General features: G+C 44.1%; 1 protein-coding gene across 3 annotated transcripts in view; it reads right to left on the reverse strand.

The window, feature by feature from the left end:
* CACNA1A (calcium voltage-gated channel subunit alpha1 A) overlaps positions 1–26492 on the reverse strand; it is a 235705-nt gene that overhangs the window by 190220 nt on the left and 18993 nt on the right. For all 3 annotated transcript variants that reach the window (XM_061188732.1, XM_061188733.1, XM_061188734.1), the window contains exon 2: positions 1443–1548. In XM_061188732.1, the coding sequence (XP_061044715.1) occupies positions 1443–1548 (106 nt within the window). The remainder of the gene's footprint in view (positions 1–1442; positions 1549–26492) is intronic.

Here is a 26492-nt window from a genome sequence, read left to right on the forward strand (position 1 = left end):
AATATGTAACTATTAACATTTAAAAGCCTTGAGATCATTGATGCTTTGTGGATTAGGAATGAGTGGATTCTAACATCTCTCTCTCCCTACACTTGAGTCATGACAGCTGGCTTTGAAATGGTGATGGAAAGGAGAGAGGTCTCCTTCTTGGCACTGTCAGAATGCCAGGAGGGGAACCAGGGGGCTGGGGGATGGCTAGGGGCATCGAGAAAGATCTTAGTACTAGTTTACAGCTCTGCAGAGTTTCACCAAATCATCAACTGGATTTTGAATGTCCCTCCAGAGCTGATATTCATATATAGGAAACACTGGGGATAGAAGAACAAGCTAAATGACATCCCAAGCAAGCAACCAGGCAAAAGTCAGAACGTGGGACATTCCTTACAGCAACTGGACTGGTTTCTGCAGAGTCAATGGCAGGAGGGAAAATAACTGCTTTAGATTAAAAGTCTTAAGCAACATAAAATCTAGACCATGTTTGGGTCGTGGTTCAAATGTCCTGTAAAATGCCATTTCTGAAACAATCACGGATATTTGATTAGTGGCTGGGTCTTTGATGATTCCCAGGAAACACTGTTGTGTTCGGTGTAAACATCTCACTGGGGTGATGTAAGAAAGTGCCCATATTTATTTTTTGGCCATGCCGCACGGCTTGCAGGATCTTAGTTCCCCAACCAGGAATTGAACACAGGTCACAGCAGTGAAAGCACCGAGTCTTAACCACTGGACCGCCAGGGAATTCCCAGAAAGTGCCCATGTTTTTAGCAATGCAGACTTAAGTATGTGGCAGGGAACTGACATTTTGTCTGGGATTTGCCTTAAAATACTTTGGCCAAGAAAGACAAACCAAGGAAATAAAAAAGGACAGAAAATATGAAATGAGGCAAAATCTTGACAGTTGTTGAATCTGAATGATGGGTTCATGAGGGGTTCACAGTACTGTTCTCTGTGTATTTGTGTATGGTCAACATTTTTCACAAGAATTTTGTTTTGTTTTTATTTATTTTATTTTATTTATTTATTTATATTTTTATTTTAATTTTTTTGGATGCGCCTTGGGGTGTTCAAGATCTTAGTTCCCCGACCAGGGATTGAACCCGAGCCCTGGCAGTGAAAGCGCTGAGTCCTAACCACTGGACGGCTAGGGAATTCCTAAGAATTTTGTTTTGAATGTGACTTTTCACGGACGAGGTGACCACTCTCACCCACCCCCGTCCAGATTGACATGAGGTCTGCTGGGGGGGTGAGAGTGGAGGATGGGCAGTGAGGGCATCTCTCTCCCCAGATGATTGTGTTCATGAAATTTAGGCTCCCCAGGTAGAGGGCCCACGATCCGGTTCTTGGTGCCAAGACGGAGAGCCCACTCTGCCCTCGGCTCCCATGGCCACACCAGTTTGCCACCAAAGCAAAGAAGAGACCTCCCCTAGAGAGACCTCACTCACCAGTCGTTCAGACATCGGGGTCTTGTCATCATCAGGTAGGTGTTGCTCCAGGGCGAGGACAATGCAGTTTGCTATGATGGTGGCTAAAATCATATATTCAAAGGGAGTATCACAGAATTAAGGAAAATCTTTCCAGCTTTGTTTAGGTTCAAAGCACAGTTGAGTGGAAGGTACAGAGATGTCCCATGTGCCCCTGTCCCCCACATAGGCACAGCCTCCCCCGTTATCAACATCCCCCACCAGAGTGGCACATTTGTTATAATCGATGAACCTACATTGACACATCGTGATGACACTCAAAGTCCATAGCTTACATGACGGTTCATTCTTGGTGTTGCACACTCCATAAGCCTGAACAAACGTTTAATGGCATGGATCCACCATTATAGCCTGATACAGAGCAGTTTCACTGCCCTGAAAACCTGGCAGATGACTTTGTAAGGAAAATGTGGATATGCTTCCTCCGTTTCACCTCCAACCTTTGTTGGACAAATATTAATTCAGCACCTACTGTGTGTCAGGTCCTGTTCTGGGCACTAGGGACACAGCTGCCCTTGTGGAGGAGAAGTGAGTAAGTGAGATAACCACATTATACAGTACATTAAAAGATGGTGAATGCTATAGACAGAAAAAGCAGGAAAGGAGATCGGTGGTTGCAATTTAAAATACAGTAATCATACCAAATGTAAAATAGATAGCTAGTGGGAAGCAGCCGCATAGCACAGGGAGGTCAGTTCAGTGCTTTGTGACCACCTAGAGGGGTGGGATAGGGAGGGTGGGAGAGAGACGCAAGAGGGAGGAGATATGGGGATATATGTATATGTATAGCTGATTCACTTTGTTATAAAGCAGAAACTAACACACCATTGTAAAGCACTTATACCCCAATAAAGATGTTAAAAAAATTGTATTGTAAAGCTAAAAAAAAAATACAGTAATCAGATCTGATATCAAAAGCATGAGCAACAAAAGAAAAAATAGATAAATTGGACTTGGCCAAAATTGAAAATTCTGTGAGCCAAAGGGCATTGGCAGTAAAGTGAAAAAACAAAAACAAAAGCAAAAAACCAACCAACAGAATGAGGGAAAGTACTTGCAAATCAGATATCTGGTAAGGGTCTGGTATCAGAATATATAAAGAACACTTACAAATCAACAACAAAACGATAACCCAATTAAATAATAGGCAAAGGGCTTGAAGAGACATTTCTCCAAAGAGGATTAGGAAAATGCAAATCAAAACCACAATGAGATGCCACTTCACATCCACTAGGATGACTAGAATGAAAAAAACAGAAAACAATAAGTGTTGGTGAGGATGTGAGAAATTGAAACCACTGTACACTGCTGGTGGGAATGTAAAAACAGTGCTGCCACTGAGGAAAATAGTTTGATGGCCCCTCAAAAAGTTAAAACACAGAATTACCATATGGTCCGGCAATTCCACCCCTAGCTATATACCCAAAGAATTGGAAAACCGGTACTCAGATACATGTTCACAGCATCAATATTCACAGTAGCCAAAAGGTGGAAAGAGCCCAAATGTCCATCAATGAATGAATAGTTAAACAAAATGTGGTATATCCATAGAATGGAATATTATTCAGCCATAAAAATGAAGTACTAACACATGCTACGATGTGGATGAACCTTGAAAACATTATGCTAAGTCAAAGAAGCCATACACAAAAGACCACATATTGTATGAATTCCATTGATACGAAATGTCCATAACGGGAAAACACACAATCAGAGAGCAGACTGGTGGTTGCCCAGGGCTGCGGGAGGGGAAAACGGTGAGTAGCTGCTTAATGTTTTGGAACTAGATAAAGGTGATAGCTGAACAACCTTCTGAATGTATTGAATGCTACTGAATTAGTCACTTAAAAATGGTTAGTATTGTTCTGTGAATTTCACCTCAATAAAATATAATATGGTGGTCAGGGCAAGTCTCCGAGAAGCAGACCTTTCAAGATCTGAGGGAGGGACGGGATGGTCGGTCCATATGGCTATTTCCAGATGTACATTCCCCCTCTCTCTAGGCACAAACTCCTCCCTGCATCCTGGGAACTCTCCTCCGGGTTGACGAGGCTACCAGATAGACCCACTGGAGGGTCTGTCCTGCTCACTTCATATTAGGGCCTGGTCTGCTGATCAGTCGGTAAACCAGAATATCCCTGTCCCCCTGCCAGATCTGCAAGAGCACCCTCAGGCCTATAGCCTTAGTAAACAAAGCTGGCAATTTCTTTTCTTTTCTTTTTTTAATTTAATTTTTAATTTTATATTAGAAGAGAACAAAAGAGGAAGAGAAGAAAAATGACCTACAAAAACAAATCCAAAACAATTAACAAAATGGCAGTAAGAACATACATATCAATAATTACCTTAAATGGAAAGGAAACTAACATAACAAAGCTGGCAATTTCTGAGAAGGAGGTTTAGGTGTGGAGAAATGGATGCTAGAGGGAGAAAGCCATAGGGTATTGGTTACTCTTCAGCAGGAGTTCCCAACTTCTGCACTACTGACATTTGCGGGTGATCATTCTGTGTGTGTGTGTGGGGGGGGGCGTCCTGTATATAGTAGGATGCTAAGCAGCATATCTGGCCGCCACCCACTAGATGCCAGTAGCATCCTCCTCTCCAGTTATGACAGCCAAAACTTATGACAACCAAAAGTCATCTCCAGATATTGCCAAGTATCCCCTGGGAACACTGAAATCCACTGTTTTGCAGAAAATCTAACAGCATGTCTTGAACTTGGCCATGTTAAACTACTGCCCTCCTCCCAGCTTTCTCTCTTACAAACTTAACTAGCCTCAGTCTCCTGTTTGGCCCTAGAGTTACATTTGGCATCTTGGAAGCTCTGTAAAAACCAAGGGATCTTACAGGCTGGAGGAGGAGTTGGAGTGTCTACCCACTTTGCAGGTGTGAAAACAAAGTCTAAAATAGACGACCTGGGAGTAAGAGTCTAAGTAAGCCGGGAAAACCAGGTCTTCTTTGTCACCAGCTTCAGCCTTTGCCTCCAGCTGAAAGCAGCTGAGCCACGCTCCACGCACACTTTGAAAAGCAAATCCAAGACTCAGGGCAATTTGGGGAGTCAACAAAAACCATTCCTGCTGACGATCATCTCTGATTGGCTTCCTGCCTCCGAGCTGACAGTCATTAGAAGCACAGAGAACAAAGCTGGGCTGTGTTGCACAAATACTCCATTCTGTCTCACCCTGCAGCCCAGAAAATAAGAGACAATATTTGTACACAAAGAAGCAATGCCAAGCCCTTCCCTGGCCTCCCCTCGCCGAGGCTTCTGAAGCCATGATTTGAATCCGATGATTTCACTTCCCTTCACTGCCAACTAGCTCCCTGTTAGCTTCTGCATGAAGCTGCCGCCTCACTTTTCAGGGCCCCCTGTCCTCCTGCCCCTAAACAGCTGGGATGTGACTTCCTTTGCATCAGATTCGAGCTGAGGTTCCAGGAAGAGTCCCAGAAGTCCAGGAGCAAGCTGCACTTTTATGGGCTGCATTCTCAGGCTTTCAGTTGGCCGCTGTCACCTGGATTTCAGACCCAGAGCTCTTGGGTACGACAATGAAGCCTTAGTCAGCATGGGGGCCAACAGAAAGTAGCTGCCCACTCCCACCTTATTTCTTTTTCTTATTTTTTGTCAGACATGGGCACACTGGCTATCAAATGTCATCCCCCTCTCTCTGCACACACCCATGCACCCCATCAATGTCCACAGACACACGCCAAATGGGTGTCTGCAACACTGACCTTACACCCTTGCTACTCAATGTGTGATCCATGAACCAACAGCATAGGCAACACCCATTAGAAAAGCAGAATGTCAGGCCCCACGGTGACCTGCTGAGTCAGAACATGCATTTTAGCAAGATCTCCAGGGGCTCTGTGTGCACACTGAAGTTTGGGAAGTGCTGCCTTAGATCTATTTCAGGGGGAGGAGGAGCCCAGGTAATTGTGGCTTTGAGTCATCCAGAAAGAAGTGGGGGCCCGCCTTTTTCCTCCAAGCCTTCTCCTCCATGTTCTGACCCCAGGAGGAGAATTCAGGAGGCCTGGACCAGTCTTCTGCCTCCACTGAAGGGGGCTGAAAAGAAACCCAAGATCTTGATGGAACAAGAGCAATGTTGGAATGAGACGAATAAGCAGCAAAGAAAATTCTGGCTTACTGCACGTGGAAATATGCACAGCCCTCCCATGGCTACCATCTCACTCAGAAGAAAAGTCAAAGTCCTCCCAGCAGCCAGCAAGGGGTCCTGCACCACCGGCCCCCATCACCTCCCTGCCCTCATCTCCTCCATTCTCCCCCTTGTTCACTCAGCTGCAGCCCCACTGGCCTCCTCCATCTATGAGGCACATTCTACCGCCAGGGCCTTTGCACCTGCAATTCTCTCCCCTAGAATGCTCTTCCCTCCACCCCCCCAGAGACCCACATGGTTCCCTCCCTCACTTCTTTTAGGTCTTTTCTCAAAGGTCATATCCTCAGTGAGGCTTTTACCCCCTTTCCCTACTTATTTTTTTTCCTTGGCCTTTGTCCCCAAACGTCTGCTATGTTTTTCTCCTTTATCTGGTTCACTGTTTCTCTCACCTATTAGACTATAAGCTCTGTGCAAGCAGGGATTTTTGTCTGCTTTGTTCTCAGCACCTAAGAGGAGATCTGTTGCAGAGTAGGTGCTCAGTAAACACCTGTGGAAGGAAGGAAGGGTGAGTGGGTCTTGCTTTCCACATCTCTCCCCTCACCTCATCATGTGCCAAGTCTCCGTGGGCACACTAAGGATACAACCGGCTCCTTGAAATATGCAATGTTGTGGCTGGTGCACAGACGCAAAGGTGGGGTACTGAGTTCTTGGCACAGGAGTTTCTCTCCCCAAGCAGAAGTCAAAGGTAGTCCAGGCAGGGGGAGGTAAGACTTTCTCAGCTCAACCCTGAGTCGTGCCTGATCCTCCCAATTTAGAAAGCCTGGGTTCTAACTCACAGCTGCGGTGAGCAATGCCTCTGCTAGCTGAGCTGAGCCTTCCCGCTCCCTGATTGGTTCAGGGAGAAAGCACCTGTGTCAGTGGTATCCAGAATAATCAGCCAGCCAAAGAGGCCAAGGAAGGGGTGGGGGGGGGGGTGGATGAAAGGAGAGAAGCATCCCTGGTGGGAGGAAAAGCTGGCTCCTGAAATGGCTCATGGAAGTCAGGCTAGCAAACAGCCCTGCAGGCAAGTGCAGATACACAACGCTTCTCCCACAATTAGATTGATCAGGACCCACAGAGGCCCCAGAGAGGGGCTGTGTGTGACACTGGAAACGACCAAGTGATTTCTTTGCAGGGAACAAAGCCTGCATCTGTGAACAGGAGCTGCTCAGAACATCAAGGAAAATCAACTTGTAAAGTTGGCATGGCTGATGGTTCCAGCCCCTTAGCAAGACCTTGCAGAATGTCCAAATAATTCATCCTTCTCTTTGTGGTAACCCCCATTCCCATCTCTTTTCCAGCCTCCTGTGGTTGGTGTGAAAAATCAGATCAGGTTTGTTAACTCATCAAGGTCTTGACACTACCATGGGGGCTGCCTGATGGGTGTGCTCTGAGGAAACACATACTTCAATGAGTCAACCAAGCAGTTGAGCTTATGGGGAGAAGCCCAGTAGGTCTTATTTTCATGTTAGTTCCATGCTCGTCACAATTACCAGGAAAAGAGTAGGAGGTACCAGGGCCCTGAAGGTATGGGTGTAGGACATATTCCTTGCTCCGCTAAACATGCCACAATTTAACTCGGCAATAAGATCAACTATTATGGGGCCATAACAGGCACAACAACATAATTACAGCTGCCATTTACTGAGTGCTTCGTTGGGCAGACACCAAGCTAAGCACTCGTTGTTTCCGTTAATTGCTTGCAACAATTCTACAAGGTAGGTTCTATTGCAAGCCCCATTTTCCAGATAAGGAAATTAAGGGTCAGAGAGGATAAACAAATTGCTCAAGGTCATACATGCAGTAGGGCTCACTCCAAGATCCATGCTGGTGGTCCCCGCCACAGACCACTCAACAGCTTACCCTTACTTGTTAGAAGGTGGATGTTTTTGCCTTTATTTGAAAATTGGAGTTGGGGTACACCTGGGGTGTTAACCATGGATGAGGCCAACTGGATCAGCCCTCACCTGACTTCCAACCACTGCCACAATTTAATGCAGTAATTATCAACCACTGCATGCTGGTTCACACCTTCATAATATTAACGAATATTTCAACTTCAAACAATACAGATAGTCTCCCTCGAGTTCTCAGACATTGGCTTCGAACTCTCCAACACACAGTACTAACCAAAATCAAGCTAGAAAAGAGCTCTCCTCCAGCAGATCAGCTCGAGACTGATGGGTGATGACGCGCTAACAAGGGCATCTCCGGAGCGGCCCGGGATATTTTCAGCACCACGGCCAGCGGCAAGAGGCCCAAGTTTAAATTACACATCCTCCCAGACATGGCAAGCTGGGGCAGGGCAAGTAAACCCAGTGTCAAGTATTAACACTCTCCGAGACAGTTGCAAAGGCCTACATTTAACATACACAGTAGAGGCATACACATGCAAAAAGATTCATTACGTCAGCAGGAAAATCAAATGAAGAGAAAATGAAAATCCCAACACTAAATAGATTTGATGTGCTGTTTGTTTTTTTAATATTATCCAAGGATTTTCAACACTTCGGTTCTGAAAAGAGAAGTCTATCCAGGGCAGCTAAATCATGCTTCAGCTCAGAAAATTGGAAATATCTGCATGAGAAATTATACAGCAAAGTAGTTGAAAGTGTTTGGGGGTCAGACATGGTTTTGGACTTGGGCAAAGGAGTTTCCTTCCCCAAGCCTCAGCTTCCTCATATATATAATGTGAAGAGTAGCACCTACCTCATAGGGCTGCGTGAGAATGGAATGAGTGGATACACACAGTAATACACGCAGAACAGAGCATGGCATATAGTATGTACTCAGTAAATGTGAGTGTTTTGTTATGGTTTACTCTGGTTCCTGTGAGATTGGGAAGCTTTATATGCTTACAAAAGCATAATACAGGGTTCATCTCATTGTAATCATGCAATCAATGTTCATTATTTTTATTTCAATTGCTGCTACCAGTATTACTAACTTTTCCTATTTCTTTTTTTACCCATGTAAGTCTCATTCCCCTCCCGTCATTGGAGAGCATAAACACCTAGTCTCATCATGGCTGATGAGGCTGCCTCTCAAATCTGAAGTGTTTCCAGGAACAAAACACAGTGAATGTGTGTGGTCCACTCTCTGAATATCAGGCTTACAATAAATGTTGCAAAAATATCCATCAGATATTTCATACAAATGGGATCCTACAATACGTGACCTTTTGTGTCTGGCTTCTTTCCCTTAGCATAATGTTCTTGCGGTTCATCCACATTGTGGCATGTATCCATACTTCACTCATTCTTAAGGCTGAATAATATTCCATTGTACGGATATACCACAATTTGTTTAACCATTCACCCACTTTGGGGCTGTTTCGACATTTTGTTTATCTAGAATAGATGACTCCATAGAGACAGAATGCTGATTTGTGTTTGCCAGGAGCCTGGAGGCAGCAGGAAATGCATAATGGGTACAGGGTTTCCTTTTGGGGTGATGAAGATATTTTAGAACTAGATAGAGGTGGTGGGTGCACAACACTGTGTACTAAATGCCACTGAACTGTCCACTTTATTTTTTATTGAGGTATAGTTGATTTGCTGAACTGTTCACTTTAAAATGGGTAATTATGATATGCGAATCTCACCTCTATTTTAAAAAAATCCCTGTTGTTTATCCTTCTCCTTTTTCCCCCCTTGATTCTCAGAGTTCACCTCATATGCTTCTATTCACTGACTTTTGCAGGTAACTTTTTCCTCAGACAGCCCTCAAGATCCCTTTTTAAAAAATAAATGGTTTTAATTATAATAGGAATATGTGCTTATTGTATTTTTTTCATTTTTAAAATTTATAATATATCATTTAAAAAGTGAAAAGTCCTTACACCACCCCGCTTCCCAGAGATAATCAATGCTAGCAGTTTGGTGTTTCTCTCTCAGATTTTCCCCTACACACATTCTTTGCACTGGCTGCTCTCTCTTCTACTTTCCCCCTAGTTAGGAGCAGGGCTTACTCTCTCACCTCCTTCAGGTTGTACTAAAACACCTCCTACACTGTTGGTGGGAATGTAAATTGGTGCAGCCACTATGGAAAACAGTATGGAGGTTCCTTAAGAAACTAAAAATAGAGCTACCATATGATCCAGCAATCCCACTCCTGGGCATATATCCAAAAAAGATGAAAACTCTAATTCGAAAAGATACATGCACCCCAATGTTCATGGCAGCACTATTTACAATAGCCAAGGCATGGGAGCAACCTAAGTGCCCACCAACAGATGAATAAAGATGTGGTATATACATACAATGGAATACTACATAGCCATAAAAAATAATGAAATATTGCCATTTGCAGCTACATGGATGGACCTAGAGATTATCATACTAAGTGAAATAAGTTAGACAGACAAATATTAATATGTTATCACTTATTTGTGGAATCTAAAAAACAATACAAAAGAATTTATTTACAAAACAGAAACAGACTCACGTAGAAAACAAACTTATGGTTACCAAAGGGGAAAGGGGGGTGGGGGAAGGGATAAATTAGGAGTATGGGATTAACAAATACATGCCACTATATATAAAATAGATAAACAACAGAATTTACTGTACAGTACAGGGAACTATATTCAATGTCTTGTAATAACTATAGTGGAAAAGAATCTGAAAAAGAATATGCATATATATATATCTGAATCACTTTACTGTACACCTGAAACTAACACAATATTGTAAATCAACTATAGTTCAATTAAAAAAAAAATTGTCTTCCCACTGAGGCCTTCCCTGGCTACCAGATCTAAAATCCCAACCCTGTCAACATCTCCACCTCTCTGCCCTGTTTGTTTTTTGCTTGTTTGTTAGTTTTTAGCAACTTTTCACATTAAACAAATTAGGTCATTTATTTATCCTATTTATGTTGGTCACCCTCACTGGAATGTCCACCCTAATCGGAGGGAGGTGGGGGCTAAGGATTTGTCTGACTTGTTCTTGATTGTATGCCCAGCAACTAGGACAGTACTAACACATAATAGGTGCTCAATAAATACTATCAAATGCATGAAAACAAGCATTCCAAATCGTGTTTTCCCTTTACAAAATTGGGATCATGATACATAACATTCTGTGATTTGCTGTGCCCCTCACCACACTGGACACATTTTCCATATCAGTACATTGGACTTCCCTCTTTTAAAAGGCTGTGCAGTATTGTTGTGAATGGATGCATCATCATTTATTTACTGTTCTCCTAAATGCTTCCAGTTTGTCTCTATTACAAGCAAAGCTGTGATGAATAATCTGACCATACATCCTTGTGTATCTGTGAGGACTTTTTCTGTGGGATAAATTCCAAGACATGGAATTGCTGGGTTAGAGGGGGTGCAGGGTGCACGCTTGACATTCTCATAGATACTGCCAAATCAACCCTGAGATTCACAGGGCTATATTTTACAGTGTTTTAGAAAGTGAGGTGAGTATGTGTGTTCATTCTGAAATTAAATCCCTGATTCAAATGTAAAAATTGCTCTGTAACAAAATGTTTAAATGTGGAAGAATTAACATGACTCACGGAAAACACACATACATACACACACATGCATGCACACACACACAGCAAAATGAAGTTCCCTTAATGAAAAAGAGAAAGGAAAGAAGTACCAAAACAAGTTTTGAGCAGGAGGTATTGGTTAATTTTAAACTCTTGGGGTCTGAGGCTCCAAATAAGGACTGAATACTTCTCTTTGTTTCTCTCTCTCTCTTTTTTCAGGACAGTAAAGTTCCCTGGAGACATCTGAGTGATGTGAGATCTCTGTCTCCTGGTCCAATTTACAACCATGTTCCCTGGCATATTCACTCTACTAAGAGGAAGTCATTCTCCTGTCTCGTTGTACTGTCACCCCTGTGCAGTGGTCAGCGAAATCCTCTATTTCCTCAGCATCTTCTCGATATATTTCATCTACCCCTTGGCTTAAATTCAAACCTGAAAATTCCCTGAAGACCATCAACTCCAAGGCCAAGGGGGCCACTGGCAGCTTCAGATTAGTTTCCCCAAACAATAGGAATATCCAGCCCAGGGAGACATCTGCCATGATAGCCCTAAGTAAACAGTGAAGCCAAGGAGAAGAGCCCCAAGAAAGCAAGAGAGACAAAGAAGGACCCTCCCAATCCAGGTGAGGTGAAAAAGGTATGTAAGAACCCAGAGGAGGTGAGTAAGGACCCCTCAAACCCAGGTGCAGCCAAGGAGAAGGTCCCCAAGAAAGGCAGGAAGGCCAAGAAATTCCCTCTCCCAAACCACACAAGGCCACACAGGTCTCTCCCAGTGCCACTGGGCTCAGCAGGAAGTCGTCCAAGGTCAAAGCCTCAGCAGCCAAGATGCTGAGGTCCACAGGAAAACAAAAGCTGGGAGTAAGACTTCGGTAGAGCCTGTAACTATGATCTTCAATTTCCATGTGGCAAGACCATTGTCCGTGCTGCCCCCTTCCATCCCTGACCATTGGAGGACATCCTTACATCCTCATCAATGACCAATGTCAACTCCAAGCCACACACACCCAGAAGTGACACCAGCTACCTCCAGAATGCCCCTTCCCATCATCTTTCTCTTTAAGTACCACTCTCCTCCTCCCAGCTAACTAACTTTTTAAATGCAAACCAACATCCATCCTATGAAGTCCCGCAACCTGCTGACCCCACCGTTTCTCAGCACTCTCTCCTGCCTTCATCTCCTTCCTTATCAACCTTACGTAGGTTGGTTATATATCACTCCCTTGCCTCTCTTTCCATCCTGGAAAAAGCCTGTCCTTGGATGAACCCCACCAGTTGCTTTCCCGGGGTCTGTACAGAGTAACATTCCTGAACGAGATCAACGATCTGGGAGGATGACATTGAATTCATGATCCTAAATCTCGAATGGCCATTCAAGAATTAGAGCGTCCTAGGTGGAAAAGATACCAGCACCTATTGGTACACTGCTGGGAATAACCCAATTTAGAGAAATAAATATCCTCCCATCATTAGAAACCCCACCCTTGACTTCAAATCTCCCTCCAGCCACCAAACCATTTCACTACTCCCCTTCGTAAAGAAGGAGTTGACTACACATGTTGCCTCCACTTCCTCACCTCAGATTCTTCTTCCACTCTCTCCAGGCTGGCTTCTAGCCCTGTCACGTAACCAAAACTCTTATAGTGAGGATCGCCAAAGACCTCCAGGCTGCCAAATCCCAGGACCACTTTTCTGTGCTCAGATTAATTGGTCATGCCCTCCTTTTGTGTTTTCCTACTATCCTTCTTGTCACTATTTCTCTGTTTCCCCTTCTCACTCCCCCGTTTCTACTAAATCTCTAAATGTTGGTCTTCCTTGGGGCTCAATCCTAGGCAGTCTTCCATTCTCTACATCTACTTTCTAGGGAGTCTCATGCATTTTGATGTGTTTTGTCATCTCTTGCTGCCCTTGCCTCCCAAATATGTACTCATTGCTCTGCTCTGTGTCTTGGGAAAAGCAGGACTGACTCTGGTAAACGGCATTACCCAGCCTTCCTCATCTCTTGCCTTCTGGGCGGGTTTGGCCAATGAGAAGCACCAGCAAGAGATTGAAGGAAAAGAGGGGGAGTTGGGATATTTCTTCATCCCATTTCCTCCCTGCTCCAGAGTGAGTTTCTGGCTATGGATGTGTCCTTTTGCACCTTCTCAGAGACATCTCAACCTTCATAGGCATATCTGTATTCATTTCCTACAGCTGCTGTAATGAATTACCACAAACTGGGTGGCTTAAAACCCACCCATAAAAACCCATAAAAAAAATTTATTCCCTAACAGTTATACAGGCCAGGAACCCACAATTAAGGTATCGGCAAGACCAAGCTCCCTCCAAAGGGTTCTAGGGGAGGATCCTTTCTTGCTTCTTCCAGCTTCTGGTGGCTCTAGGTGTTTCTTGGCTTGTGGCAACATCACTCCAATCTCTACCCCCATATTCACATGACCTTCTCCTGGGTCTTCTCTCCTCCTCATCTTTTCTAAAAACACTTGTCATAGAATTTGCTCACCATGACATCCTCAACACCCATCCCAGTGCTGAGCACATAGCAGGATCCCAATAAATGTTTGTCAAGTGAGCGAATGAATCCCTATCTATTTCATTTCTCTCTATATCTCAACAGCAGTCCTTTCTAAATCTTCCAACTTCTCTTCCAACTCTCCCAGCTGTTGCATTGGCAACCTGAGTTAAACAGATTTTCTGGAAAGCCCCAAGTCCCGGATGAAACCTCCTTCATTTGCTCCCCCATACACTTCTTCAAATATTTGGGTCTGCCCAGCCTTTTCCTCTGCTGGCCCTGCCATCCATGAAGATTCTCCTTGAGGCTTTATCATTAAAAAATAAACCAATATATTCTCTGCCTCCAAAAGAAGCTTTTACTTTTGCAAACTCTATTGATTTAATCCTAGAGGCTGCTGGCAGCAGTCCCAGGAGCTTCATCAATATGACAACACCCGGCGCAGCCGGAACAGCAAGGAGGCTCAGCCAAGATCTTCTGCTTGGGTCTTCACTGATCCTGACTGAATCTCTCACAATGATGAAGAAGGATTTACAGTAGGGGACAGGATATTTGCAATTGCTCCAGGATCCTGCTTAGGTGAGCAAAAGGAAATGTCTTCAAGCTTGAGGCACTTCAGAGTTATTTGTTAATTTGCTACTATAGCTGATTCCCAGGGGGTGCTAAGCAAGCAAGAAACCAAAGATAATGGAGGAACGCTACAGGTTCTAGAACTTGAGTATAAACTCCCTGGTGGGGTAAGCAGGAGTAGAACAGGCAAAGGGGAGGTGGGGAAAAGGAAGCTGAAGATGGCAAGAGTTAAAACAGAATGAGTTAAAACAGAGGTTCCTTCATCCCTCAGCAGATACTAAGTGATCGGGGAAGGAGAGAAAAAAAAGTCATAGGAAGAAGGAGGTTGAGGGTGTCTGAATCAATGGCCAGGGGTTTAGAAACCATTCATCTCCCCAAAGGAAAAGTCAAACAATTCTTTCTCTATTTTTATTCAAGATTGAAAAACAGGGAAAGGAAATAGAGTCTCCATAGGAAGAAAGCAAAAGGGAAATAATCTTTGTTAGCTGGAAATTTAAATGAGTATACATACCCCTCATCAGAAAATTGTGCTTAGATATTAGCCCCAGTGCACAGATGATGAATATACGTTCTGAATATTCTACATCCTGCTGCAGTAACAAAAAAACCTCCAAATCTTAGTGACTGAAAACATCACAGGTCTATTTTCTTGCTCATGCTATATGTCCACTGCAGATGAGATGGGGACTTTGTTCTATGCAATCCTCTCTCCAGCGTCTAATCTGAGGGAGGCTCCCTCTCTGTGCATGTGTGATGGTGGAGGCAAGAAAAAGGGAACATGGTGAATCATACACTGGCTCTTAAAGCTTCTACCCAGAAGTGACACCTGTCACTTCCCCTCACATTCCACTGGCTAAAGCAAGTTACATGACCACGCCTATCTTCTAGGAGGTGGGGAAGAGACACTCTACTGTGTAACCAGAGAAGAACCACAAACATCAGCTAAGCAAGGTGAAGGATTTCCACTCAGGAAGATTAAGTGACTTGCCCAAAGTCAAAACAGCTTCAAAGGTGGCAGAAGTGGGATCAGAATTCAGAACCATATGGGCCATGTTCTGCACATGACAAGACTTGAGAATAAAGCCTAGATAACTGTGAGGATAAATATCAATGCAGGCAGGGGGGAGAAGGGACAAGGGAAAATAATGCATTGAGTGAGGGAGAGACGGAAGGAGACAGAAAGCTAACACCAGAGCATAAGTAAAGAGGTCTCATCTTTAGAAACCAAAACACATCACAAACATCAAGAAAGGGATGAAGGGCTTCCCTGGTGGGGCAGTGGTTGAGAATCTGCCTGCCAATGCAGGGTACATGGGTTCAAGCCCTGGTCCGGGAAGATCCCACATGCCGCGGAGCAACTAGGCCCGTGAGCCACAACTACTGAGCCTGCGCGTCTGGAGCCTGTGCCCCACAACAAGAGAGGCTGCGACAGTGAAAGGCCCGCGCACCGCGATGAAGAGTGGCCCCCACTTGCTGCAACTAGAGAAAGCCCTTGCACAGAAACGAAGACCCAACACAGCCATAAATAAATAAATAAATAAATAAATTTATTAAAAAAAAAAAAAAGAAAGGGATGAAGAGTCTCACACTTAGAGAGAGAGGTCAACAGCAACAGAGAATGGAGTAGGGATTTGTATGAAGCCACGTAAGGAAGTGGAGGCACAACCATGAAGAGAACAAGTATGCTTCTTGCTCTTGCCCTGAAAGCTGCCATCTTGGTTGAAGCTCTAAACACTAGTTTGTGTAACAGCCTCAGGAAGCCAAGGCCAGGGCTTGCCAGAACTCCCATCAGCTGCATTGTCCCTCCCTGGACATTTTCCTGCACGGTTCTGGGAAATCTGTACCGGAGTTGGATGGTGTTCCAGAACGGATGGTGCTGGCTTGGCCCTTCTGAGTACTCCTCCCCCACCCATACCCAAGCCAGACTGGAAGTGTCAAAGATCTGGCTCTACTGTACACCCAGCCAGCAAGTGGCAATTCTAAATAGATGGGTAGGCCAGTTTAGCATTAGAGCAAGGCTTCTGGAAAGCACTCACCATCACTGCCAACACATCATAGCCATTTCAGCTGTGAGCACCTAGTATGTGCTACCTATGTGCTTTCTGCACATTAATTCATTGAGCCCTCACCACCTATCTATCCAAAAATCCTACAGATCAACCTTCAAATTATATCCAGAACTGGTGGTTGCCAGGAACTGGAGGGTAGCAGGGGAGAGAGAATGGGAAGTGACTAGTAATGGGTATAAGATTTCTTTTTGGGGTGATCAAGTGTTGTGAAACTAAGAGAGGCGATGGTTGCACAACACTGTGAATCTACTAACAGCGACTGAATTGTTCACCTCAAAATAGTAAATGTTATGTTATATATATTTTACTACAAAATAAATTTTTTTAAATTGTTGCCAGAATCCAACCACTCATTATCTCCACAGCTAATAGCCTAGTCCTGCCCCCACTTGCCTGAACCAGCACTGTCACTTCCTCCCTAATCCCCAGTTTCTGCCCTTCCCCCCACCATGGTCTGCTCCCCGCACAGTGGCCAGAGGAGCCTGTGAACATCTGAGTCAGGTCGCGTCCCTCCTCTGCTCAGGACTCTCCATGGCTCCCACCTTACCCACAGCAGAAGCCAATGTCCTCCCTATAATCCACAAGGCCCTGCACCACCTGCCCTGTCATCTCCCTGCCCTTACCTCCTCCCACTCTCCCCTTTGCTCACTCCCTTCAGCCACACCAGCCTCCTTGCTATTCCTCCAACATGCCAAGCATGACCTTACCTCAGGGCCTTTGCACCTGCTGTTCCCTCTTCCCCGAGACATCCTCATGGCTTCCTCCTCACTTCTGTTGAGCCTTGGATCAAATGCTACCTCCTCAGTGAGGCCTTATCTAATATAGAAACTGGTCTCCCCACCCCTTTTCCTTGTTTTCCTCCATTGCCCTTATAATCTTCTAGACTACAAGGCAATTTACTCATTATTTTGTTTGTTGCTTATCCTATGTCTCTCCCACTGAGTATGTAAGCCCATGTGGGCAAGGACTTTTGCCTGCTTCTTGTGTCTAGAACAATGCCTTGCCCACTGTATACATTTGATCAGTATTCGCAAAAGGAATATACAGCCCTATGTGGTGGAGACTATTTTCCATCCAATTTACAGAGCAGTAAACCTGAGGCTCATTACCAAACTCAGTCTGAGTTCACAGCTCAGGTTCTCAACCACAATGATTGACTTTTATTATTAAACATGCAGCAAGGATCAATTGAGCACCTACTATATGCCAGGTGGTGTCCTAAGTGCTGGGGATACGACAGAGGACAAAACAGACAAAGCTCATCTCTCATGGAGGCGACACAGAACCCAGCTTAGCGCTTTCCTGCCCAAACTCTCACCTGCCTTCACGTTTGGCTCCAACAGCGGCCGCTGGACCACATGGTTAGAGATGCCCTAAGAAATAGACTGTCTGTGTGATCTACACCAGCTCTCCACAGTGCTTCTGTGTCGGCTTTTATGACAATTTGTCATTGTATGACATCACATGATATTTTATAACACTGTATGACAGTGATTTGTCAACCCCGCCATCTTTATGATCAACTGCGAACTCCATGAGCTCAGAGACCTCAAGACAATTTTCTTTTCATCCCATGTTTGCTGATTTATGGATGAATGGAGCACGGAGGGCTGCCTCCTTCAAGAAGCAGCCCTTGATTTTTCCTCTTCATCTCTCTGTCCTTGGAAACCTAACTAAGCACGTTCCTGGAGCTGTTTTACAAATATTTGTGTTGTTGTGGGTTTTTTCCTTCCATTTTCCTGGGAGTAGAAAGTCCTGGCCAGAATGCCACCTGCACCCCTACAAAATAACATACATTGTGATAAGTGCTCTGAGGAATGATGAGGCGGAGACCTAATTTAGACTTGGGGGTGGTGGCAACTGGTTCAGGAAAGGCTCTCTGAAGATGTACCATTTAATGGGAGACCTAAAGGATTTATAAGGATTCTCCAAGTGAAGAGTTGGGGGAAGGTACAAGAATTTCACAGTGGCTTTATTCATAATGGACAAAACAAGAATAAACCCAAATGTCCATCAACAGATCAATGGATAAGCAAACTGAGATATTTCTATACGATGAAATAGTACTCAGCAATAAAAATGAATGAAGCTGTAGTGCTCACTCATCCAGCACACATTTATTGGCCACCTATGATGTGCCAGGTGCTGTTCTAGAAGGTTCTAGTCCACACTGGTGGACAAAACCAATAAAACTGCCTGCCGTTGTGGAGGTCACGGTAAAGTAGCGAGACAGACAACTAGAGGATGCCAAAGGGAGAAATAAAGCAGGGGAGTGGGTGGGAAGTGCTGGGTGGGCAATTTAAAATCATGTGGATGCTGAGAAGGTGGCCTTTGGGTAAAGACCTGGAGGGGGTGAGGGAGAAGCCATGAGGTTGTCTGGGGGAACGAGGATCCAGGCAGAGGGAAGAGGCCAGTGTGGCAGGAGCTGGTGAGTGTGGCGGGGCGGGGGGTGGGGCTTGCTGTGGGGAAAGGAGCTTGGAGATCCTCATGGGTTTCCCTGAGGCAGAGAAACTCAGTAATGGGCAAGGAGCATGGTGGCTTCTAGACCTTGGGAATGGGGGAGAGAAGAGAGGCCTGAGCTTGGAGTTCCTGCTACCCTCACTCTGCATGTCTTATCGGACAAACAAGCCTGGTGTTAGGAGAGAGTATACATTCCTTGGCCTGACACGCTTTCCTAAAAGACCAGAACAAAGAAGAAAAAGAAAGAAAGAAAAAAAAAAAGAAGAAGAAAAAGAAAGTCTGGCCTTGTGAGAAAGGAAGGGAAAAGAAGGATCTAAACAGAGGAACACAGAAAAGAAATTGCTGACATATATTAATACTTACTATATCAGGTCTTGGCAAACTACAGCCCATGGTGTGCTTTTATAAATAAAGTTTTATTGGAAAACAGCCACAGCTGTTTGTTTACATATTGTCCATGGGTGTCTCTGCTCCACCAGCAGAGCTGCATGGCCCCGACAGAGATTTATAGCCCACAAAGCTTCAGATCTTTACTATCTGGCCTGTTGCAGAAAAAGTTTGCTGGCCCCTGTACTATAACAATAACACAGAACTACATATTAATACGTTAAGTATTTACAGCATGTGTTTATATCTTAATATATAACTCCATAATATAAAATGATGTAATTACAATTATAATTAACATCTATATTAAGTGCTTATTATGTGCTGGGCACTGGACGAAGCTCTTTTGCCTAAATTATTGCATTAAATCTGTTCAATAGCACATTGAATTAGGACATTATCATTACTGCTGTTATTGATTAAGAAGAACACAGACTCTGGAGCCAAGACAGCCTGGATTCAAACCCCACCTGCGCTGCTCGTGGAGTGGGGGGCCTCAGACAAGCTACTGAACCTCCTTCTGTCCTGGTTTTCTCTTTTGCTACATGGGATGATGACAATGGTACCCACACCTTAAGGCATTGAGAGGATGAATTTAATCGATACAAGTGAGGTGCTTACCCTATTGTCCAGGGCTCTTGTTACTATGATTGTCTTTATTGACAGATGAGGAAACTGGAGCACAGGGAAGGGAAGTCACTTGCCCAAGCCAGCCAGTGGTCCAGTCGAGATTTGAATCTGTGCTGCCATTACTGTCAGAAGCAGGGATGTGGCAAAGTTGAGAAGAAGGTGATGAAAACCAGGAACCATGGAGCTCATGAGAGGTGGACCCCACACACCGCCCTGGAGGACTTGGGTCTGACCACCTCTCTTCTCATTGTTGTCCTGGATCTTGGAGTGATTGGAGGAAGGAGGGGACCTGGCCGGTTGGCTGCCAGAGGCGATGAGGGGCTGCTCTTCTGCTCTCCGTGGAGGGGAGGAGAGGCCAGTTAAGCTTGAATGGAGGAAGTCAAGACAGTGCTGCCCTCATCATCACAGAGCCTTGGGGGATTCAAAGAAGTAGGTGAGGCTGGGAGGAGACAGGCCATTGTTACAGTCGCTGGGCTGACCTTGGAGGGGGCTGGAGATGGGGATCCACTGCTAACACAGCCGGACCAGATTGGGGTGGGGTGGGCGCGAGCCATTGTTAGCACATCCGGGCTGCAATTTCACTTGTGCACCTACTTCTGGCGGCCAAAGAGAGGAGAGAGCAGATGTGGGGTTGGAGAGTTGCTTCCTGCCGGTAGGACCAGAGTCCACCTTCCTGGGCTCAGCCTGAAGGGCCTCTCCTAGGTTTCACCTCCAGCAAGATAGTCACTTTCTTTGGGCAGGAAGCTGCCCTCTCTGACCCCATCCATGCACCTTCCCCACCACAGCCTTGGTTTAAGCCAAGGGCCTTGCCAGAGGCACAGATTGCCTGCTGACACCCAAACGATCCGCTGTCTGAGCAAAGGGCCCCACACTCAAGCCTGGCATAAAACTGAACACCTTTCAAGGACACCAAAAAATTTCCTCTGAAAGGGAAAGAACTCTCAGGGCGAGGAAAGAGTAAAGGAGTTATTAGCACGCAGAGAGAACCAATAATCACACCACCACCAGCAACAATAATAATAGCAGAAGAGTAGATTCTTTTTTTTGCCATCTGGGAACCTGATTTCTCCTTGTGTAAAAGACAATGTAATGTGTCCACCAAACCTCCTCCTCCTGGATGCACACATGGACTCAATGTCCAGGTACGCTCTGCAGTTAGGTGAGCCATGGTACGGGCTGTCTTCTGTTACCCAGAATCCACTCCTCCTCCTTCTCTACTCTGCTATGCCCAGGGAGGCTGACCTGTGCAGACAGCCTCATTGAGCTCCTTATCCTCTGGCTTCCAGTTGGGTTTGGACAATGGGGATCCCCGGTGGGATATGGGGGGAGGGCATGAAGTTGGGGCATTTATTCTGTTGGCTTCCTCAGGTTACAGCTCCTGTGGGGCAGCTGTTCCTCCCTCTCTCTCCCTTCCTCCCTCCCTCTCTGCTTTGGTAACTGCCCGCCCACATCTCTTAATTCAATTCTTGATGTGTCTTCTGTTTCCTACTGAAGCCCTCTCTGGTACACACCATGGGACAAAATTTTGGTCGATTAGCATGCTGGCAGAAATGAGTTTCTCTACTTCTAGATGTGACTCACCAAAACCTCCTGTGTGAGCCTTCCTAATCTCCCTACAGGCTAGAAGCAAGACTTTCAAGTGCTTACGGGATAGTAGAGCCACGAGATGGAAAGAGCCTGGGCCCTGGAATCACAATGTGGAAGGCCACCTGCTGATTATCCGACTGGGCTTTAGGTGAGTGAGAAGTACATTCTTGCTGTACTAAGCCACTGCAGATGTGAGGGTTGTTTTTTACACCAGCTAGTACACCCTGATACACCTTTAAAAGGACCATTCCTCTTCCCCATTCCCATGGAGTTGGCTCCACCCCCAATGCCAGAGACCCGCTGATGTGACTCAAGCCTAAGTCAATCAGAGCACCCCTTCCCCCACAGTGATTGGTTCAGGCATGAGCATATCACCCCAGCACAGCCAATCAAAATCAATAAATCATTTGGTGAGAATGCTGGGAGGATGGCTCGGAAAGAGAATCACTTTGGAGAGGACCAAAGGTCTGGATCTTCAGGCATGTCCTGTCCACATGGAGAATGGAGCCAATTTCAAAAAGCAGAGCCCAGAAACCAAAGCCTAATGATGTCATCTGATTTGTGGATCCAGACAAGCCAGAAGTGGGTCACTTTCTATACTCTTCTGTCTCATAGGCTAGTCAACTCCTCTATTCTTGCTTAAGTCCCTTTGACTTTTCTGCTCCTTGCAGCTGAAGGGCACTAATGAATTCATGTAGGTAAATGTGATGAGTCTTCACTATGTGTCAGGCACAAAGTTTAGAGATAGGTATTTTATTTTAATTCCCATTTTACAGTCAAGGAACCTGAAGCCCTGTATATTACCCAGGAGCACTCAGTAGGAAATGGTTTGCAAAAGAGTATTTTGTGATCTTATAAAAACAGAACTGGGCCAGAAGTCAAGGTACTGAATTCCAATCCCAAAACCAACATTTTTTGGTGAGATCTCAAGTATGCCCTAATGCAAAGTAAAACATTTCTCTCTCCCTCACTCATCTCATTAGGGTTAGTTGGGGTGACACATGACGCAATAGCTAATCAGTGTTTTGAAGGAAAAACTATCAACTCATTGTTCATAAATAACATATTGTTATTAACAAGTGGCCATTGTTGAATTAAATCCAGAAAACCCTGGGGGCCAGGGGCTGTCCAGTGACTCTCTCGGCTAGATTTCCAAAGACCATCTGTGGCAAATATATCCTTCAGAGCAAATATCCTTGGCAGGAACACAAACTGCTTTCCTCACCCAGAAAACTCAACCACAAAAGGAACAGAGATAAAGAGAGGGGAGAGGGAGGGGGGGAAATTATGCCAGCTCAAAATATCTTTCAATCTGACCAGTGAATTCTATTTCCACAGCCACCATCCCAATCTAAGGCACACTGTCTCTTCCTTGAAGGACTACAGTGATATCCTCACAGGTCTCATGGCTTTCTTTCTTGCTCCCATAGAATTCATCCTCCACACAGCAGTCACTGGGGCTGTTCACAGATATAATCTCATTGCATTGCTGCTCCAGTGACCAGACAGTGCCTTTAGGATAAATACCAAATTTTTAATCATCCGCCACAGGACCTTGGCACATGCTGTTCCCTCCGGGAAGAACATCTTTCCCACCACTCCTGCCCTCTCTATATCAAAGTTCCACTAAAGACTCGCCACTGGTGAGTCTTATCACCACTTATCACCACAGTGGGGGTTTATCACCACTTCCTTGGGGGAGGTTTTCTTTTTCAATGTTTATTTATTTGGCTGTGCCAGGTCTTAGTTGCAGCATGCAGGATCTTTAGTTGCGGCATGCGGGATCTTTTAGTTGTGGCATGCAGGATCTAGTTCCCTGACCAGGGATCAAACCTGGGCCCCCTGAATTGGGAGCACAGAGTCTTAACCACTGGACCACCAAGGAAGTCCCGGGGGAGGTTGTTTTATGTGTTCCTCTCAGAGCAAGCTGGATTTGTCCTTCTTAAAACCTTATAGCATTTATAATTGTAACTTAAGTGGCCATAGCTATTTACCTGTCATCCTTGCCACACTGTAAGCTCCACAAAAGCACTGACTGCATCTGCCATGTTCACCATTGTAACCCAGTACCTTGTATATAGTTGGCACTCAATAAATATGTGTGGTTTGACTGGCTGAGCATGAAAACAGACAAGACCAAAAGAAGTAAAAGTTAAACAGTCAGAGAGGTTGTCTTGCAGATCATTGAGGCAAGACTTTTAATAAATGGTGCTGGGACAACTCTTATGGAATAAAAAGGAAATCAGACCCCTACCTCACACTATACACAAAAATCAATTTCATGCTGATCAAAACATACAATGAGCAAAACTGTAGAAGTTTTAGAAATAATATGACCTCAGGGTAGAAACAATTTTACTAAATAAGGTACAAAACCCACAAACTGTAAAGGAAAAGATTTCTAAATTCAACCACAATAAAATTAAGAACTGCTATTGATCAAAAGATGTCATAAAAAAGATCAAAAGACATGCTAAGAGAAGATATTGCACAGCATACAATGATGAAGGACCAGTTTCCAGAATACATAAGGATCACCTACAGATCAATAGGAAGAAAAAAAAATCAAACAACCCAATAAAAAAATGTGAACAGGGCATGAAGAGGCATTTCATGAAAGAAGAAACTTGAATAGCCAATAAATGTATTAAAATATGTTTACCCATTTTTGCAATCAGGTAACACAAACTCAAATCACCATGAGAAATCACCACACATCCACCAGAAAGGTTGCAGTTAAAAAGCCACAAGTGAACACTCCCATTTACCATTGCAACAAAAAGAATAAAATATCTAGGAATAAACCTACCTAAGGAGACAAAAGACCTGTATGCAGAAAATTATAGGACACTGATGAAAGAAATTAAAGATGATACAAACAGATGGAGAGATATACCATGTTCTTGGATTGGAAGAATCAACATTGTGAAAATGACTATACTACCCAAAGCAATCTACAGATTCAATGCAATCCCTATCAAACTACCACTGGCATTTTTCACATAACTAGAACAAAAAATTTCACAATTTGTATGGAAACACAAAAGACCCCGAATAGCCAAAGCAATCTTGAGAACGAAAAATGGAGCTGGAGGAATCAGGCTCCCTGACTTCAGACTATATTACAAAGCTACAGTAATCAAGACAGTTTGGTACTGGCACAAAAACAGAAATATAGATCAATGGAACAGGATAGAAAGCCCAGAGATAAACCCACGCACATATGGTCACCTTATCTTTGATAAAGATAAGGATAAAGGAGGCAAGCATATACAGTGGAGAAAAGACAGCCTCTTCAATAAGTGGTGCTGGGAAAATTGGACAAGTACATGTAAAAGTATGAAATTAGAACACTCCCTGACACCATACACAAAAATAAACTCAAAATGGATTAAAGACCTAAGTGTAAGGCCAGACACTATCAAACTCTTAGAGGAAAACATAGGCAGAACACTCTATGACATAAATCACAGCAAGATCCTTTTTGACCCAGCTCCTAGAAAAATGGAAATAAAAACACAAATAAACAAATGGGACCTAATGAAACTTAAAAGCTTTTGCACAGCAAAGGAAACCATAAACAAGACCAAAAGACAACCCTCAGAATGGGAGAAAATATTTGCAAATGAAGCAACTGACAAAGGATTAATCTCCAAGATTTACAAGCAGCTCATACAGCTCAATAACAAAAAAACAAACAACCCAATCCAAAAATGGGCAGAAGACCTAAATAGACATTTCTCCAAAGAAGATATACAGATTGCCAACAGACACATGAAAGAATGCTCAACATCATTAACCATTAGAGAAATGCAAATCAAAACTACAATGAGGTATCATCTCACACCAGTCAGAATGGCCATCATCAAAAAATCTAGAAACAATAAATGCTGGAGAGGGTGTGGAGAAAAGGGAACACTCTTGCACTGTTGGTGGGAATGTAAATTGATACAGCTACTATGGAGAACAGTATGGAGGTTCCTTAAAAAACTAAAAATAGAACTACCATTCGACCCAGCAATCCCACTACTGGGCATATACCCTGAGAAAACCATAATTCAAAAAGAGTCTGTACCAAAATGTTCATTGCAGCTCTATTTACAATAGCCAGGACATGGAAGCAACCTAAGTGTCCATCATCCGATGAATGGATAAAGAAGATGTGGCACATATATACAATAGAATATTACTCAGCCATAAAAAGAAATGAAATAGAGGTATTTGTAATGAGGTGGATGGAGTTAGAGTCTGTCATACAGAGTGAAGTAAGTCAGAAAGAGAAAAACAAATACAGTATGCTAACACATATATATGGAATCTAAGGGAAAAAAAAAAAGGTCATGAAGAACCTAGTGGCAAGACGGGAATAAAGACACAGACCTACTAGAGAATGGACTTGAGGATATGGGGAGGGGGAGGGGTGAGATGAGACAGGGTGAGAGAGTGTCATGGACATATATACACTACCAAATGTAAAATAGATAGCTAGTGGGAAGCAGCCGCATAGCACAGGGAGATCAGCTCGGTGCTTTGTGACCACCTAGAGGGGTGGGATAGGGAGGGTGGGAGGGAGGGAGATGCAAGAGGGAAGAGATATGGGAACATATGTATATGTATAACTGATTCACTTTGTTATAAAGCAGAAACTAACACACCATTGTAAAGCAATTATACTTCAATAAAGATGTTTTAAAAAAAAAAAAAAAGCCACAATGTTGGTAAGGATGTGGGGCAACTTGAATGCTCAGCTACTGTTGGCAGGAGTGTAAATCAGCACAAACACTTTGCAAGAACAGTTTGGCAGTATTTAGTCAAATTGAAGACGCACTAATCTTAATATCCAGCACTTTTGCATCGAGGCATGTACTTTTAAGAGACTCTTGCACACGTGCAGCAAAACCCATAACAACTAGCAACGTTGCTTATTTTCAGCAACCAAAAGAGAACAGACTCACATGTTCATCATCAGTGAACAAATATGACCACGAAGGAGCCGCGGCGACCACAATAAGAATGGATCTTACCAACGTAATTGTGAGTCAATGAGGCAAAATACAAAACAATTCATATCACATAATTTTAAAGTTTATATAAAATTTATAAAATTTTATAAAAGTAAAATTTATAAAGTTCAAAACCACGAA

This window comes from Eubalaena glacialis, chromosome 4, assembly GCF_028564815.1.
Source record: "Eubalaena glacialis isolate mEubGla1 chromosome 4, mEubGla1.1.hap2.+ XY, whole genome shotgun sequence".
NCBI classification, from domain to species: domain Eukaryota; kingdom Metazoa; phylum Chordata; class Mammalia; order Artiodactyla; family Balaenidae; genus Eubalaena; species Eubalaena glacialis.